The 19,201-nt window shown below is 43.3% G+C and overlaps 3 protein-coding genes and 1 pseudogene across 4 annotated transcripts; all 4 read left to right on the forward strand.

Moving 5' to 3' along the window:
* The first annotated feature begins 242 nt into the window (after window positions 1-242).
* pus1 (pseudouridine synthase 1) lies at window positions 243-5,087 on the forward strand. Of its 2 annotated transcripts, none has more exons than XM_072662092.1 (6): window positions 243-457; window positions 1,622-1,878; window positions 1,969-2,106; window positions 2,524-2,626; window positions 4,072-4,757; window positions 4,929-5,087. In XM_072662092.1, the coding sequence occupies exons 1-6, from the start codon at window positions 388-390 to the stop codon at window positions 4,959-4,961; spliced, it is 1,287 nt and encodes a 428-aa protein (XP_072518193.1). In that variant the 5' UTR covers window positions 243-387; the 3' UTR covers window positions 4,962-5,087. The 2 variants fall into 2 exon arrangements, with proteins under 2 accessions (XP_072518193.1, XP_072518194.1); XM_072662093.1 differs by having other exon boundaries at window positions 1,663-1,878.
* LOC140539983 (U1 spliceosomal RNA) lies at window positions 2,811-2,910 on the forward strand (annotated as a pseudogene).
* A 1,225-nt stretch (window positions 5,088-6,312) lies between the features above and the next one.
* On the forward strand, window positions 6,313-12,987 carry noc4l (nucleolar complex associated 4 homolog). The gene is made up of 15 exons (XM_072661884.1): window positions 6,313-6,463; window positions 6,627-6,747; window positions 7,919-8,025; window positions 8,115-8,222; window positions 8,311-8,460; window positions 9,366-9,468; window positions 9,550-9,584; window positions 9,693-9,743; window positions 9,852-9,963; window positions 10,200-10,260; window positions 10,670-10,780; window positions 10,916-11,079; window positions 11,884-11,966; window positions 12,174-12,287; window positions 12,386-12,987. Exons 1-15 carry the CDS (start codon window positions 6,314-6,316, stop codon window positions 12,500-12,502), a joined length of 1,587 nt encoding a protein of 528 aa, XP_072517985.1. The 5' UTR covers window position 6,313; the 3' UTR covers window positions 12,503-12,987.
* Window positions 12,988-14,066: 1,079 nt separating this feature from the next.
* On the forward strand, window positions 14,067-19,200 carry phpt1 (phosphohistidine phosphatase 1). Its single transcript, XM_072662386.1, has 3 exons — window positions 14,067-14,309; window positions 15,735-15,862; window positions 17,830-19,200. The coding sequence occupies exons 1-3, from the start codon at window positions 14,165-14,167 to the stop codon at window positions 17,920-17,922; spliced, it is 366 nt and encodes a 121-aa protein (XP_072518487.1). The 5' UTR covers window positions 14,067-14,164; the 3' UTR covers window positions 17,923-19,200.
* Window position 19,201: the final 1 nt, after the last annotated feature.

The raw sequence follows: 19,201 nt of genomic DNA on the forward strand, positions 1-19,201 counted from the left end.
AGAAAATAATAAAATATAATAATAATAATAATAATAATAATAATAATAATAATAATAGCTGTATAGGCAAATAGGTCGTTTATTTATAATTTAATTGTATTTTGTATTCTGTTAAATCTCTACAGGTGAGCTTGCAGTCGGAGGGGGGATTCTGTTCACAGCACTGGCAACCCACGCGCTTCGCCTTTCTCGCGATGTTTTGCGAGAGTTCCGAGTTCAGCGCTCCATGTGGATGAGGTTCATGACTAGAAGAAAAAGAGCTGGAAGTCAGAGAGAGGAGCCGCTTCAGCACCATCGCCTCGAAACTCGCCTGTTCAGAGAGCAGCGCTGACCCGGGAGGGAGGGACTGGCGTTTTTAATGGAGTAACAGCAGGAGCGGAGCGGGACATGCTGAGGATTGTTCAGCAGCTTCATGTCTTCACCAGCCAGGGCTTCAAACCAGCTCTCCCAGTCCGAGGTGGGTTTCCACTGCTGCTGCTGCTCTGCTCCCAACTAATTAGACCAGCTGATCAACCAGTGTAGGTGTGGGTTTAATGATTTAGTTAATCTTCCAACGTCAATCAGCTCGCTGAACTAGCTGGTTGACCAACCTGGACTAGACTACCAAGGTGGTTGACCAGCCTGGACTAGCTGAGCTAGGTGGTGGACCAGCCTGGACTAGCTGAGCTAGGTGGTTGACCAGCCTGGACTAGCTGAGCTAGGTGGTTGACCAGCCTGGACTAGATTACCAAGGTGGTTGACCAGCCTGGACTAGATAACCAAGATGGTTGGCCAGCCTGGACTAGATAACCAAGGTGGTTGGCCAGCCTGGACTAGATAACCAAGGTGGTTGACCATCTTGGACTAGACTACTAAGGTGGTTGACCAGCCTGGACTAGATAACCAAGGTGGTTGACCATCTTGGACTAGACTACTAAGGTGGTTGACCAGCCTGGACTAGATTACCAAGGTGGTTGACCAGCCTGGACTAGATAACCAAGATGGTTGGCCAGCCTGGACTAGATAACCAAGGTGGTTGGCCAGCCTGGACTAGATAACCAAGGTGGTTGACCATCTTGGACTAGACTACTAAGGTGGTTGACCAGCCTGGACTAGATAACCAAGATGGTTGGCCAGCCTGGACTAGACTACTAAGGTGGTTGACCATCTTGGACTAGACTACTAAGGTGGTTGACCAGCCTGGACTAGATAACCAAGGTGGTTGGCCAGCCTGGACTAGATAACCAAGGTGGTTCGCCAACTTGGACTAGCTGAGCTAGGTGGTTGACTAGCTTGGACTAGCTGAGCTAGGTGGTCAACCACCTTAGACTATCTGAGCACAGTGGTTGACCAGCCTGGACTTGATAACCAAGGTGGTTGACCAGCCTGGACTGGATGACCAAACTAGTTAACCAGCTTGGTCAAGTTGGTCATGCTGATAGACCAGCTGAACCATCATTCTTACATGAAAACATAAGCGTGTCCAGCTGGTTTACCAGCATACGTTTTCACTTTGGTGACCACCTTGACCATCAAAGACCAGCTTAGACCATCTGAAACCAGCAGCCAGCAAAAGCTGGTCTTGAGCTGCAGTGTTCAGGCGGGTTGTCTATGTGCTGTGATCTTCTGTGTGCTCCTAAAGGTTGTGGCCCCTCAGAAAGGCTCTGTGGCTTTCTTGTGAAGTGCGCGAGGAAGAGGATGATGATGGCGGCAGAGGGGCAAAACCCAGCTCAGATCCCTGTGCTGAAAAGAGCACCAGACAGCCCTGTTGAGGAGAACGATCACCAAGTTAAGAAGCTGAAAACGGATGATGACCAGGCTTCGGATGAGAAGAGGTTTCCGAAGAGGAAGGTCGTCCTCCTCATGGCGTATTCGGGAAAAGGGTATTATGGAATGCAGGCAAGTCGGTGATGCTGAGATGATTGGCTTGTTTGCTTGCCTGCTTGCTTTGTGTTAATTCTCCTGCTATTTTTTTTTTTTTTCCTTTAGAGAAATTCTGGAAATTCACAGTTTAAAACCATAGAGGATGAGCTTGTCACAGCACTTATCAAAAGTGGATGCATCCCGGAGAACCATGGAGAAGATATGAAAAAGATGTCTTTCCAGAGATGCGCGAGGACCGACAAGGTGAGGATTTGAAACGATGCGCAAATCCCTCCATGTGGTGTGTCCAAAACCATGCAGTAGCTTCCAGTTCGACAAATGCAGCTAGTTTAGGGTTCCCCCAGCCCACTGCTGACACTCAGTATCTCCAATAGAATGGCGTGGGCTGGAGGAGCTGCATATGGGCCTCAGTTTAGCAGCTTGCCCAATAGCTTTACTTGCCCAACTTACCTTGGAGGGTGTAAAGCCTCCCAGCATTGTCCTGTGGAGCATTGGAACTGTGTACTGTGGAGCAACGGGGCATCTTCTAATACTATTGATCATCTAGCATCACTACATGGCCTTGATGGCTCTTGTGTTTGCATGCAGTCAGATGCAGTCTCCAGACCTTTGAACATTCAGTGTATGTGAGCTAAGAGACTTTGTCATTATTCTCTGCAGGGTGTTTCTGCAGCAGGTCAGGTTGTGTCTCTAAAGCTGTGGATGATCGACGACATTCTGGAGAAGATCAACAACCATCTCCCACCGCAGATCAGAGTTTTAGGTAAGGTGGTCAGTAGTGCTGGACAATTCAGTGTTACTGTTTTAAGGTTTTACACGTGTATCACAGTACATATTGCTAGTCATATGTGTATACGAGTGTTACAGATATTTTTTCAACAAAATAATTGTGGTATTAAATGTCCAGCAAAGATTGGATTGACCCAAGGTGACCCCAAACTGGATTCTTACTTATCTGGCAGGGGTGATGCCATGATCACAAAGGTGGTTCGCCCTTGCGGCTGCATAATTTGGGGTAGTGGGGTACTGCATTTAAGCTCTTCCCTGAAAATGTATACAGGCAGTGGTGGCTCAGCAGTTAGAGCACAAGGGGCTATTGATGACCAGGTTGTGGGGTCGATAACCAGGATTGACAAGCTGACAGTGTTGGGCCCTTAAGCAAGGCCCTTAACCCTCTCTGGTACCTGGGCATCGCAGCAATGGCTACCCACTGCTCTGGGCATGCATGCTTACTTTCCACCGTGTTTGTTTGCTCGCTCGTGTGTGTGTGTGTGTGTGTGTGTCTCTCTTCATTGCTCGGATGGGTAAAAGGCGAAAAATGGGTGCTAATTAATTAATTTATTTATTTGTTTGTCTGTCTTCTGGATTAGGTTTGTTGAATGAGGGAAAACACAAAAATGGACGGGGTGTCTTGGCTAGACGTCCATAGCAGCCCATAGTGCAGCAGAACTAAGCACAGCAGCATGTGTGGAGAGAAATGACTGAAACAATGACTGAGAAATGACTGTGGTGTTGTGTGTAAATGCACCCTGCTCACTTAGCACTGGGGTTTGCATCCAAGAAATACACAGTTTGTTTGGACAAACAAATGTCTGAATTACGGGGTTGTTTAAAAGTCAATCATAAACTAAATTGTCATTTTTATGTTGTTGTCTAAGAACATGGTTCTTATAATCTTATAGTCTTATAATGTTCACCTGATTGGGATGTGAAACCCCTCAAATTAAGCTGACACTTCTGACAAGGCACACACTTATATTATTTAAATATATATTTAAATGCTGATATGCTGCTGTAGACATAATTAAAGAATTAAATTGATGTCCAAATATTTTTTAAAATAATCTGATTTGTATTGTGTGTAAACCAATACGAACCTTCTATAAGTAACCTAATTATAAAGAAAGCATGCGTTTAGCATCCCTGGGGCTTTAACCATGAGGTGTTGTGAATTGTAAAGTAAACAACAGTGTAAAGTTTACAGGGGTAGACTGTAGGCTGCCTGTCTACAGGGGTAATGCTGCTTGCCTGATATAATGCTAATGCCGCAGTATGTCACGCCCATGGATCAAATATATTGGTAACTTTGAGAGTCAATATTACTGAAGATCACGGCATATCCAATATGGACGATACGTCCTCCAGCACTTCTGTGCTGTTTCGCTATTTTTCTGATTTTGTCTCCTTTATTGTCTCGTCATCTGACAGGATACAAGAGAGTCACAGGAGGCTTTAACTCCAAAAACAACTGTGATGCCAGGACGTATTCCTACATGCTGCCCACAGTGGCTTTCTCTCCAAAGGACCATAACCAAGAGGACACGTCCTTCCGCTTGGACACGGAGACTTTTCAGCTGGTTAACAGGCTGTTCGCTCTCTACAAAGGCACCCACAACTTCCACAACTTCACCTCGCAGAAGGGTCCGCGGGACCCTAGTGCCAAACGCTACATCACCCACATGTCCTGCGGGGATCCTTTCGTAAGGCAAGGAGCTCAGTTTGCGGTCATAACTGTGCGAGGGCAGAGCTTCATGATGCACCAGATCAGGAAGATGATTGGTCTGGTGATCGCGGTGGTGAAGGGCTACGCGAGAGAGGAGATCATCGAGAGAAGCTGGGGGGAGGAGAAAGTTGACGTGCCAAAGGCTCCTGGACTCGGCCTGGTGCTGGAGAGGGTGCACTTTGACCGCTACAACAAGCGCTTTGGAGGAGACGGCCTTCACGAGACCCTGGAGTGGACCCAAGAAGAAGACGCCATTGCTGCCTTTAAGGAGGCCCATATATACTCTAGTATAGTGGAGACTGAGTCTCAGGAGAAGTCCATGGTCAGTTGGATGGCAACGCTGCCCATTCATGACTTTGAGGCCACTGAAACAGGCAAGCAGGAACGCAAGGTGGGTATTAAATATGGTGTTTTTGTTTTGTTTTGTGTAGATATGGGCAATCACATCTGCGGCAAACCTACAGATGGCATTAAGTGTAGTCGTCCAGTCTGATACGAACAAATGAAAATGAATAAAATGTCTGTTTTTTCCACAACAAATAAATATTATGCTTTTTTTCAGGATGAAGATGAAGATGGAAATGCGTCTGACTAAATCATTTGAAGAACAACCTTCTTTATTTAAATAAACCTATGTTTTTATTTTCCCATACCTCTGTGTAAATGATTTAGTTCCACTGTTTGCTATATATTACACTTTTGAAATAAACTTTTTATTTTATTGGCGTTGTATATTTCATGAGGGAGAGAGAGATACAGAGACTTTTATTTTGCATATTCACTGTTGGAATTATATGAGGACTCAGTCGTCCAACAGGAAAAACAAATACATCAAATAAGTGGCTTAAATTAAGATTAATAAAATATTTCTAAAGTAGATGATCAAAATTAATGTCTTAATAAAGTTATAGAAATTGATAATGTATACTTTCTGTTTTAATGCTTGATAGAATCAGGCAGTGGCTATTAATGACAAGGTTGTGGGTTCAATACTGGGCAAGCTACCTTGATCAAGGCCCTTCACCCTCCATGCTCCCTGGGTGCCACAGCAAAGGCTGCCCACCACTCTGGGCATGTGTGTTCACTGTCACTGTGTGTGTTTGATCACTAGTCTTTGTGTGTGGGTTTACTGCACGGATGAGTTGAAGGGAGTGGCAAACACAGATGGTGAATATGGGGGTCTGTCTGTCTGCATGGACTTGTTCTTCACCTGATTTACTTTTTTGAATGACTAATTTTTTTTTCAGTAAAGTTGTTCTTTGCTGTGAACTACAACCATGGCAGTTGGGCTCAGTGGTTAAGAGCACTGGCCTTCTTTAAGGAGAGCTCTGGAAACTGCCAGGCTATGTAGGTCTATGAACCTTAAGTAAATGTCTATACTTAAGGTTTTATTTATTAGGTAATCTATTTTTTACACTGCCGTGTCTTGATCTTTCACAGAATAAGGTCTTTATTTTCTAAACAGGTTTAAAAATTGCTCAGTAAATGAATTATGAATGATTGAATGAATGAATGGTTGGTGTGGTGTGGTGTGGTGTAGTGGATAACTACACCATCTTCTACATGACAGACTGGGTTTTGACTCCAATAAGAGTCCTCGATCAGGACCCAGGGCATGCTCAAATTACGTGGCCGCTTTGGGCCCCAAAGCCACCTGGGGCCGAAACGGTGTCACACAGCCTATGGAATGATGAAGCGTCTGGTGCTGAGGTGGTGGTATGGAGGGGCCCCAAATGCAAATCTGTTCAGGGCTCCATAAAGACTTGGGCCGGCCCTGATTAACCTACCTGTGTAACATTATTCTAATAGAAATGTATGGATTATTGTGTATATCAAACTAAACGCTGATCTTGTGAGTGAAGCTAGCAGATATCCTCCGGCCGCTGGGGGCGCTGCAGGCCGCGCCGGTCAGGCGCTCCAGCGTGGTTCCGCTGAGCCCTGGCTATCATGGCGCCGTCCAGAGAGAACAGCGTGAAACAGGGCGATGCAGAAAACAGCAAAACTTCCTATAAAAAGGCAATAAATGGCAAAACAGAGCTCCTACTCCAGAGCAGAAAACATGCCAACGAGATATTCGACGTGCTGGAGTTCCTTCAGGTAAGACAACAGGAACCTGGGCTGTTTTGAGAGCGACACATGACTGAATTCCTCTGCCTGTGTGTGTGTGTGTGTGTGTGTGTGTGTGTGTGTGTGTGTGTGTTTTTAGTGTTATTAAGAATTGACTGGCTGTTAAAGTGTTGGTTGGTGGTCTCACTTGCAGTCCGAGAAAGAGAAAGAAGTGCTTTTTGCCATCGCAGCCTGTCAGAAGATCTTCTGCGCTTTGTTGGAGAGAGGAGACCTGTATGTTGGGCAGCTTCCCAACGAAGAAGAAATAGTGGAAGGTAGGAAGATCTTCAGGTCTTCACCAAGCCCAAATTCCTACACGTTCCAACTGCTGACTGACACCAGCATAAAGACCAGGGATCCTAGTCTGGACCTCAGTCCTGGGTTCTCCACGTTACTGTACTGACACCTGTACTGTCCCTCATCTTGCCTTTCTGATGAACCAGCTCCCCTGGGTCATCAGGTCCCAGCCATCATCCAGAGTTACTCGAATCTGGTCATATCATCTTGCAAGTTCTCTGAAGAACGTTAGATCTTTGAGCATATAGATGCCAGTAGAGAGACAGTTCTCGTAATGATGTGAAGGGGTGTTCAAATGTTTGTGGACACTCCATCTAATTAATGCATTCAGCTGCTATAAGTTGCACCCGTTTCTGACCGCTTCTGTTTTCCCAGTAGAATAGAGCCCTCTGGAGCAGATCAACATGACCCTATTGGCACCTTGCCTATTGCTAAGCATGGGCTAGAGGGGTGTAAAGTCCCCCAGCGTTGAGCTGTGTATTCTGCAGTGGTGGATGGTGCTCCAACCAATATTTTTGGGGGGTGAAGTGGGTAGTGCTGATCATCCAACACCTTACCCTCGCTGAAGCTCTTGACACTGAATGCAATCAAATCCTCACAACAATGCTCCAAACTCTAGTAGAAAGCTTGCTTGCTTATTTATTTATTTATTTATTTATTTATTTATGATAGTACAGACAGTTAAAACCTAAACCCTTGATTTAGGAAGAAATATTGAAAGAGCAGGCGTCTCAATACTTTTGTCCATGTATCTTGAAAGTGGAAGGATCTTTGGTTGTGTGTTTGAAATGTGATTTATTTTTTTTTGTACTGCACACCACTTCACTGCCCTTGTGAGCCAGCACGGGCAGAAAGTGATCAAGGCAGCCACCTTTTGTTTTGGACGCAGCCTGAGAGTAACAGCACTAGTCCAGTAACATGTGCAGTAGTTTATACTACTGTGTGTATACCAGTGATTGTCCTGTTACAAGCATGATGCATTAAAAAGGCAGTGTATGGACATGTCTGCAGTTATTCTAATAAGCCCACACACCAGTAATAGCTAGCAGTCTCAAATTCTGCTCTAAATGTCTCTAAAGTGCATACTCCATTGCAACAGTAGGACATTATCCCTGAGTTTTTATGGGTTTTGCTTTTTAATCATTTCAGGAGATCGTAATGCAGATGAGAAGTACCACATATTTGTCAGACATCGCTACAACAATTGTGTGGAGTTCCTCCTGGAGAACATTGGTCATGAAGCGTTCCAGGTCAAGGTGAGTGAGCTGAGCTGCACTGATCATCATGCCTGAGATGATCTAGGTCGTTCTTGTCAGTACATTCATCTTTTTTTTTTTTATTGTAGGAGGCTGCTCTTTGTGCCCTAATGAAGTTTGCAGCAGCTGAGGGGAAACGCCCTCTCCAGAAGCTGGAATGGAGTGAGCACTACAACTTCCCCATAGAGCTTATACTGGTGAGTCCTCCAGTGGCCTGCATGTGGAGGTGTGGGTGTGAATGGGTGTTGTTTACTCTGGAGTTTTACACTGAGTGTTTATTTGCAGGCAGTGGTGCGCTGTCTGCTCTCGGAGACGGAGGACATGGCTCTGCTCATCTCCAGGTTCCAGGAGTTCCTAGAAATGGATGATGTGCGCTACTATGTGATGAGCTCTGTCCGTGACAGCATAACCAAAGTCATGGAGAAAAACAAGCGGGTATGTTGTATTATTTAGTTCTCTGTATTTTCTGCTCTGTGGTTTATGTGGATGGATTAAACGAGAGGTTGTCTGTTGTGGTTCTAGAGGATTGAAGCCCAGCACAGTTAGTTGGTTCAACACCTGATTGAACTTCAGTTACCGGTAGAGCCTGATGCTGAATGATAATGCAATGATAATGGACCCATTTATTTATTTATTTATTTAATTTTTAATAAAAGACATGATTGACATTTTTATACAAGATTTGGCATGTTTTAGGATCCTGGCAGGGCTTTGATCCTATGTCCAAATGTGACGCCCCTTCAAATGAATGCATTCGGCTACTTTAAGTTGCACTAATTTCTGACACAGATGTGCAAATGAGCAGATCTCTAGAGCAGATAAACATGAACCTTTTGGTGTCATGCCTAATTGCAGGTGTAGGGTAGAGGGGTATAAAGCCCCCCAGCATGGAGCTGTGGAGCAGTGGAACTGTTCTCTGGAATAATGGATGACGCTCCAGCCAATACGTTTTTGGGATCCAACATCCTGACCTCTAACACATTTGTCACATTTACATCCTTACAGCAATGCTCCAAATTCTCCAAAGTCTCAAAAAGCCTTTCCCCCAGACAGGATAAACTTTTTAATACCATTGATTTGAGAAGAAACAACGAAGGACCGGGTGTCCTAATACTTTTGTCAATACAGTGTATTTTCTGGGCTTTGTAGATTTGTAAATGTGTTGAATCAGAGAAATTCTAAACATTGTTGGAATTCCTGAACTGGATTTAGTTGGATTAGATGAGACTTTCCTTCTAACCTTTTATTATTATTATTATTTATTTTATTCATATATATTTTTAAGCTTTAAGACAAAATCAATAGAAGAGAATGTAAGCCTCATTATCTATCATTTCTAGGCTGTGATGCCCGTGTACCAGACCAACGTTTTTACATTGCTCACGAACATCACGATACCCAGCAAGAGTTCAGACATCAACAACTTCCTCATCAAGCAAGACAGTGAGTTCTCAATTCTGTGCAACAATGATTTAATCTTTCCTTTAAATGCTTCCGAACAAGCTAACACTGTTACCTTTTCAGCCAAACAAGAAGACTGGAAAGCTGCCAAACTGAAAGTAAGTGGAAGCTCTTAAAGCGGTCATTGTTCACCATGTTGTGTCTGAAGTGACCCAAAACTTGACTGAATTTTTTTTTAAACCTTTTCTCTCCACCTCCTCGTGAAGGAGCAAAAGCGAGCATTTGAGCAGATGTGGTTGACCTTTCTGAAGTACAAGGTAAGGTCAAACACCCATACGTTGGCATTAGTATTAGTGCGATGAGTGTGGTCTCTGCTAGGCTTTGAGGATGAACACTCTGTAACCAGGCTTTATGCTTTCTTGCAGTTGCCTGGAGGCATGTATAAAAAGGTGCTGGTCATCCTTCACGAATCCATTCTGCCCCATATGAGCGACCCCACATTGATGATAGACTTTTTGACCGCAGCGTATGATCTTGGTGAGTCCATAGTGGTGAGACTACACTGGGCTGAACACATGGATGTTTTCATTTTTAAATGCTGAGTGCAGTGTAATAACTTAATGATATGTAAGAAGTCACAAGCTATTATTAAGGTCAATTATCTAAGATTTTGAGGGTTTTTTTTCTGTGAGCTCATGACTGTATGTTCGGCTCATTAGTGTTGTAATAGGCCTCTTATTAAACTGTGCTTGTGTGTCTGTGTTTGACTTCAGGTGGAGCAGTCAGTTTACTGGCACTGAATGGACTGTTTGTCCTCATCCACAAGCACAATCTGTAAGTATTTAAAGCAACAATATGTAAGTAATGCCTTCAAAATGCCTTCTAATAGGGAGAATAGTGTCTGTATTGTTGGCAATGTTGGGCTTAACATCTGGCTAACTGCACTATGTAACTTTGGGGAAGCGCTGCATAACCCAAGTCTGTGTATGTTTGTGTGTAAAAATGTTATTCTACACCCTTCTTTCACTTTAAGTGATGGTTCTGTATCTTTTTAAAGTCCAGAAATGCATGCAAGCGTGTCGGTTGCCGCTTCCCACCTGTACAGGGAGCCCAAATGCTACTTTAAACCACCCAAATTAAACCGTGTATTGTAAATCCATTCTTTTCTGCTCTCGATTGTGTTTCTTCATAGTTTTCTAATAGGTCATATTAATAAACTGATGATTTTCATCATTTAAAACAGAGATTATCCTGATTTTTATAAGAAATTGTACAACCTCCTGGACCCTTCAGTGTTCCATGTGAAGTACAGAGCACGGTTCTTCCACTTGGCCAACATCTTCCTCTCCTCAAGGTAAATCCGCTCCCTCCAACCCTTCAAAGTGACAGTGCCAGCTGAATACATTGTAGCTAATCTTATAAACACTGCATGGTCTTATCATTTGCTCTGTTCCCTTGTTACATGTTACATTTGGCTTTGTTTCTACAGTCATCTGCCAGTATATCTTGTGGCTGCTTTCGTCAAGCGACTGTCTCGCCTGGCATTGACGGCGCCTCCTACTGCCCTGCTCGTAGTCCTGCCCTTTATTTACAACCTTATTCGTAGACACCCGTCTTGCAGAGTGCTCATCCACAGACCCAGCGCAGCTGATGGTATGTATCTGAAGTTAATTACTTATTACACTAATCGCAAAAAGGGATCTATACAGTACTAATAATGTTTTTAGAGCTTGTTTATGACTGGCATTAACATACATTTTGGGTCTGAATCTACTGGTTCTGACCGGGTTCTGATTACGCTTGTCACTAAAATGAGTTCCTAGTGTGACCAGATGAGATGCGATCTGATCCGATCCGATCCAATAGGACAAACTCGGTACTACTCTGTAGTAAGTGCACAAGCACTTGCGCGCACCCAGCGCAAGGGGGATGGAGGGGGAGAGAGAAGCCAAGATTAAAATGACTCCATTTGACTATTTAAGCTTTTATTGGACGCCGTATTTTTGCTTGTCTGATGAAATCCGATCACAGATAACACATTCAAATGTGGACGAGATCTGTCTCTGACCACCCCTGAATGTGGATTGAATGCTCTTATTCTAATCCAATCACCGTGCGTCTTGAGGGTGTTTATCCGAACGTGGTCCGATCACCAAAACGCATTAGTACAGGTGTAACCGGCTCTGTGACTGTTTGGTTGAAAATAGAACAGCCTACAAAAGCTTCTTCCCACCAATCTGAAGAAACTTTTATCCATGTAAGGAACCATTTAAGTATTTAAAGGTTTCACAAGAACAATATAAAAACTCTACCTTTACTAAAAAACCCTTTTTAACTTTTTAAGAGTACTTAACTGAATTGCAGTGTTCTCTTTTCCTCAGCCTTGTAATTGCTGACAGATGCCACATCAGGTTATATGAAGAATGTTTGACAGACTCTTGTGCTTGTGTTTCTCAGAGCTCTGTAATGACCCATATGTGATGGATGAGGAGGATCCTGGCGAGTGCCATGCTCTAGAGAGCAGTCTATGGGAACTACAGGTGAATTAACAGCGTCTTATCTCCTGTTCTTGTCATACTCTCACCCTTCACTTATACTCTCATGAGTATCTGTGTATAAGAATGAATGCAAGCCAGCTTTGATTACTGAATATGAATGCAGAGGGGTTACGAGCCAAATTTACATCAAGCACCTCTCAGTCTAGCTTTATTCGCCCAACGTTAAATTATTTATCTTGACCCGTTCAGACGCTGCAGAAGCATTACCATCCAGATGTGTCCAAGGCAGCCAAAGCAATAAATGAACCTCTATCAAGGCAGGAAGAAGATATCAGCGAGCTGCTGGAGCTGTCCACTTTTGAGGTGAGTGATGAACAGTAGTAGTCATCCTAATAATTAAATGCTTCATAGACACTGTCTGCATTATTTTGCATGTAAAATAATGTTTGTTTTTTTAATAGCTGATGGAGCGAGACTTGAAGAGCCAGGTTCAGCCAGTGCCACTGGAGTTTGACCCAGCCAATGGCCTTCTGCAGAGCGCCAGAGAGGTTCTGGGAGTGCACTTCTGTCTGGAGTAGGCACCTAGTCTAGCAGTATCTGGATTACTCCCTGTTTGACACTTTTTCTCTTATTATTGTAATGTTATTTTTTTTCTCTCTGATATTTTTCAATGTTTTGTACATGGAAATATGTTTCCCTGTGTGAATAAATCAGTTGGAAACATGTGTTCATTGACTGAATCGAGTAAGTGGATTTCCTTTATAGTCTGGATAGCTTTTTTTAGACTGCTGATTTTGTATAAATATGTGGAAGTGTAAACATTTTTAAGCTCTTTTGGTGACTTTATTAAAATCCCTTCAGTAAAAGGAAACATGGTGTCGTATGGCACTATGAATATGGAGACCGGAATGGACAGAAAAAAAGATTTACTACATAAAATATTAAAGATGTGGGAGACTTTAGACATTGATGGCAATTATGGGCTTTCAGTGATTTCTGAAGAGTTCTTTTTCTGGGGTAGAATAATTGTACAGTATACAATATGATGCACGGTTTTTATTTTTGGAGCTTCACTACTTTTAAGATGATAAATAAGATGCTCTTCTCTATATGTATTTCCCTCTCATGCATCTTTTTAATAAAAATGTGTTCTTTATCAGAACAGTATCTGGTACGCCCCGTTTCCCACAGTACTTCAGAAGGACGTTGTACTATAAATGCAACATTTGCCATCCTCCTACCTGAAATAAAGGCCAGGATTGACATCTGTTATTCCACATAATTAATGACTTCACTAATTGACATCCTCACTGCTATACTTCTAAACAGCCCCTTTTAATTAACAGTGCAGATACTCAGAATTAGCAGAATGCCTATTTGTTGGGTCTGTCTTTTCTCTATTACTTTACTACACCTACAAGTACTACTACACTTATACAATTATTTGCTATGTAGAAATATCACTTCTACCAAAAACAGTCATTTATCAGGTTAATCACGTTGGACTGCTGTTTTGTTTTTTACCACAACTGTACAATAACAAATATACAGAAAATACACCTAGTACTTGGTTAAACGTTATTCAGCAACTTGTGCCATGACCAGATGCCTATGGTAGCCTTCAACAAGTGCCCGCCAGAGTTCTGGTTGGAAATCTGACCACTCTTTTTGGCAGAATTTTTACTTTCCATCAGGTCAGGACACCTGAGAAGGTGATTCCAAGATCTGGGTTATCTACATTTGATGTGTTTGGGGTCACGGTCCTGTCGGAATATCAATTCACAGAATTCAGGGGTTTAGCTGATTTAAAGGTTTAAGGTTATGTTAACAGAAGAGGTAGTCCTCTCTTATTATTCCATTCACCAAGTCCAAAACAGGCCAGAGTATGTGGCCACCACCACCATGCTTAACAGCTGATATAGCTGTAGTGTTTTTAGGGCTGAATTCCTTTGTTTTAAATATATAGGTTTTACTTATACTATGAAATTGTCAGATTTCTCACAATATTAAACACATTTAAGCACTGTGTGTGTGTGTGTGTGTGTGTGAGTGAATGTCCTGAGCTGGCCTGCGTGAGATCAGCTCCGCTCCGGTAGATGGCGCTAATGCCACACCGGCACCGTCGCCGCAACTGGCAGGTCGCAGCAGTTGTGCAGTGTGTGAGAGGAGTGTGTCGTGTGTGTCGGGTGTTTTGAAGTGTGTCGGTGTTTCTGCTTCTTATTCCTGCTCTGTGTTCAGTAATGGCTGCTGAACGACTCTCCACAATCCCAGAAGCTGATATTGACCCGAGCGGCGTGTTCAAATACGTCCTCATACGAGTTCACAGCACAGAGGAGGAGGCCTATGTGGACATAGTGCGAGGCTACAGCTGGGCGGAGTACCACGGTATTTAACCAAACTTTACACCCTTTATTAAACCAGCATCACTGAATACGAGCTTCTGCCTTCATCAGAATGATCGACCAGGCTCTGTGTGGTTATCCTGCTCCAGCAAATCAACTCATACATGTCTGTTCATTCATCAGGTGCACTGAGTTTCCCCCAAAGCCTCTTAACACAAGGATGATGGATTAAATGGTGGAGAAAGCATCAGATTATACACTCTCTCTCTCTCTCTCTTTCTCTCTCTCTCTCTCTCTCTCTCTCTCTCTTTCTCTCTCTCTCTTTCTCTCTTTCTCACTCACTCTCTCTCTCTCTTTCTCTCTCTCTCTCTCGCTCTCACTCACACACTCACACTTTCTCTCTCTTTCTCTCTCGCTCTCTCTCTCTCGCTCTCACTCACACACTCACACTTTCTCTCTCTCACTCACTCACTCACTCACTCTCTCTCGCACTCACTCACTCTCTCACACTCTCTCTCTTTCTCTCTCTCACACACTCACTCACTCACTCACTCTCTCTCACACTCACTCACTCTCTCTTTCTCTCTCTCTCTCTCTACCATTCCCACCTGCGGTCTATCAGCTGGGTCAGTTAGCTCACACTGGACCCAGATTAGCAAACCTATCTCAGTCTTTCCAAACTTCCCACCCTCTGTCAGATTATTATCATCATAAAATCCAGCTCAAAACCAGCCTGACCTCTGGTGACAGTTGTGTAATAATGGCAATTGTGGGCTAGAGGAAAATATAAAGCCCCCCAGCATTGAACTGTGTTCTCTGGAATGATGGTTGGTGCCCCTTCCAATACTTTTGGGATAAGTTCGGAAGTTGGGGATGATGAGGTGGGCTGGTGATCATCCAACATTCTGTCGCTGATTGTCCTCATATCCTCACAGCAGTGCTCAACAATCTAGTAGGAAGCCTTGTTCCCTGGACAGTAGAGACAGTTACTCCAGCAGAAGCAGGATACACTCCTATTTAATACCCCTGAGTTTAGAGGAAACAGTGAATTGGCAGGTGTCTCAATATTTTGTCCACATAGTCTAGGGTCCTACAAACAAGAGGATGAAACCATGGGTTTCCAAGTGGGAACCAAGAACCAAGTCTCAGAAGGAGAAGGCCCTCTCCTCAGGTTGACACCAGATCACAAAACAACAGCTCTGTAATTGAAATATTGGCCAAGTGAGTCTGAACATTAGACATTGTTCAGATTGACCACGGCTTATCTAACAAGAATCATCATTTAAAGACATGATTGCTACGAGGGTGTGGTGGTATGAACCGGTAAGGAGGACGAGTGTACCTGTTTTAGCCTAAGATCACCTGTAGACAGACTACAGACACAAAAGACACAGAAGATCCAGGTCTGTTAGATACACACCATAGCTGCATAGCTTCTGAAGATGTTTCTCTGTGTTTCCTTTTAAAGCTGATATCTATGACAAGGTTTCTGGGGATCTGGAGAGAGCAGGTGGTGTGGACTGTGAGTGTATAGGCGGTGGAAGGATCAAGCATGACAGTGCAGAGAAAAAGATCCATGTCTATGGCTACTCCATGGTAAGTGAATCTCCTATCAGCTAACGTTAGCTCACACTGGTGAGCCCAGATTAGCAAACCTCTCTCAGTGTCTTCCCAAACCCAATATTTACCCACTCTCTGTCAGATTATTATGCTAATAAAATCCAGCTCAAGACCAGCTTTTGCTTGTGATTGGTTTCAGATGGCCTAACCTAGTCCTCCATGGTCAAGGTGGTGGAAAAGCTGGTCGTCCAGGCGAAAACATATGGTTGACAAGCTTAGCCGCTGATCAGCATAATGGATGTTTTTCATTCGATGGTTTAGCTGGTCAATCAGCATGGCCAGTATGACCAAGGTAGTTGACAAGTTTGGGCAAGCTGGTGATGCTGGTCTTGTCAGTCATCCAGCTTGGGGTCATGCTGGATGCTAAAAACCGCTTGGTGATAATGGTCCTGTTAGTTAACCAACTTGGACTAGCTGGTTGACTGGCTTGGTCAAGTTGTTCATGCTGGTAGAAAGGGTGGCTAGACTGATGGGAGTTTCCGTTTTCGCAGTACGTAGTTTTTATGTGATTTGATGAGTTCAGACAAACAGACGAAGGAAAACGGTAATTGTCACAAAAACGCTGTGATTTTTACGGTTCTGCACTAAATCCAATGAAACTGCACTAATTATAGCCTCTTAACTCTGTTCAGATTGGATTAGTTTATCACGGTGGAGCCAGTAATAAATGTTTTACACATCTCCTCAGTGATAACACTCTCAAATCCGGATGGCAGTAAAATCGTTCCAGGGCAGGCAAGTTTCTCATGGGTCGTATTATCTATGAACCCAGATGTTTGGGTCATGGGTGGTCATGTGATCAAAACTAAAAACTAGAATTTGATGATGTAGTGAATATAAAGTCATTTATAAAGTGGTTTATAGCTGTAGCTGCCACTATTATCTCCCCTTCAATCAGCCTGCAGGATCTGGCTTTTCTTTTTATTCCTGCTAATGTTCTGCCAGGGTAGAGAGGGTGGAGGTGAGGCTTCCCAATGCATCAATCCTTTAGCAATACAAGAATTCTGTAATATGGATATATGTGCATTAGGAGACTACAGCAAGTAGCAGCAGTCAGGAAGCTTTTCTTATTCAATGCCAGACAACATCTGGCTGGAGAAACATGGAGATGTAGGAATAACCACCCTTGGCTCGGATGTCACTAGTGAGACGTTGTGGCATGGACTGTATTAGGTGAAGGAAGGTGTTTATTACAGAGGTTAACTGCTCCACAGTGGTGTGCACAATTGCTCTGCACCACTCCCAAGAGTCATTGTTCCCCTCAGTCATCACTGTTATGCTGTTGGGAGGCACCCAATGTGCTGCACACCCTCACTACGGCAGCTGTAGAGCTGTAGAGTTAGCTCTTTCCGAGATGCTACCACCCTTTGCCCACTGTTGCAGTCATTTTAGAATATTATGACCACCCCTGGTTTGGCATAAATTCAGCCTGGGTAGCATATAAGAAACTGCTGACTTCATGGGATGTTCTAGAGCTGCTGTAGTAAAGGTGTACCGAGAATGGACTTCTTGCGCATGCTCCAAACGTCATGACCGTGGTGCCCCAGAGGAGAATGGCCACTCCAGCGTCTGGTACAGAGCAATAAACGATGGGACCTGTTGACCTCTATAATGAACACCTTACGTCACCTAAGACGGTCCGTGTCCACGACCTCTCGCTAGTGTCATCCTAGCCAAGGTTGGTTCTCCCCACTTTTAGGTAGGTGGTCATAATATTCTGGTAGGACTTTGTGTAAGCATCATGCCACTGCTGAGTTTAGTATCAGATCCAGAAGAAACCCAGCCAAACCAGTCTTTTGGAATGAAGCATGCTCATATGATTAGTGGTGACAGTGGTGTAATCATCACCATTGTCCTCTCTTATTACACAGCAATGTAGTTTCTTGAATATTTTGTCCCACAGAAGGTGGACGATCTGCTGACTGAACTGTCTCTGTTTTCAGGGTTTTGGACGAGCAAATCATGCAGTTTCTACAGAAAAACTGAAGGTGCGATACCCAGACTATGAGATTACCTGGGCAAATGAAGGCTACTGATTGTGACAGGTCAAGATTTTATCATCCTGGTCAGTCCAAGGACAGCCCGTTCTCTGGGAGATCGACTGTTCATACGAAAACAGAGCCTTTCTCAGCCTGCAAAGGAGCGCAGAAGTACTCACACCACATGTTTACACTGGATGGAGCCAGTTTCTCATCATCAACTGCTGAATTCATTCTGAACCTTATCGACACTCTTATTTATATCGGCACTGTCACACCAAAAGCTTGCATGTCCAAAATGTCAACTTTGAATAAGAGGATTTTTTTTTTGTTTCTAAACGTTTAATGGAAGTTAGTGTAAAATGATTTTATTCCAAGTCATTTGGAATTTCTTTTGGTCCATTCATCATGAAGTTTTGACACAATGTAAAATAAAAAACTCTCTGATTCACAATATGTCAACTGTAGATGTGGAAACACTGCGAAATTGGAGATACAAGGTTTTTGTGTGACAGAAGCAGTACATGTTTTGTTTACAGCTAAGCTGCCTTTTCATTTTGACATTGACCACAATAACAGCTTGACACATTTTTGGAAAGTGATCTTGCGATGTGATGAAGATGCTAAGTGGCTAGGCCAGCGGTGAAGTGTTAGAAGTCATTGACCAGCTTAAAAAAAAATGAAAACACTCATGTTGTGCAACAATGAGCCACTTTAGATTTAGAGTAGAAAGTGTTTCAGTGCAGATCACCACTGGCATTGTGTTTTAGTCAAGCATTAGAGCCATATTCCTGTATGGGCAACTAACTAAATCAGTTCCTGAAGAATAAACTGTTAATTCATGAGTGTTTCAGTACTTTAATAACACAAATGGAGACAAATGGGTACACTGTGATATACTCTCTACACATTGATAGGACAGGAAAAAGTCAATTTTTTACAGTGGACCTGTAAGCTATTGGACAATACACACCGGCATGTAATGCAGTGCTGAACCATGGACCGATTCTTTTAAGGAATCGTAAATGGCTGTAAACCTGAGGAAGTTGCAAAATGAATTGAATGGTTTATATCTATTCTGTCAGCAGTTTCAGCAGGAAGTCTTATCACATTCATCCGGTCCTATTTTACTCCGGCCCAATCTGAAGGTTATCTTTGTGTCCGTAACAACAGCTTTTAAAGCTTGCCAAGGAATCCAGCCTATAGACTAATTAAAACCGAAAACAGATTAGTGATTTTAATGGTATTTTCAAAGTGCTTAATTGTACTTTTGCAACTATAGTGACCCGAATCATCTGCAGTGACCCCTTCAATAAACATTTATTTTGCTTTCCAC

The sequence above is a fragment of the Salminus brasiliensis genome, chromosome 18, assembly GCF_030463535.1.
Source record: "Salminus brasiliensis chromosome 18, fSalBra1.hap2, whole genome shotgun sequence".
In the NCBI taxonomy this organism is placed as follows: Eukaryota; Metazoa; Chordata; class Actinopteri; order Characiformes; family Bryconidae; genus Salminus; species Salminus brasiliensis.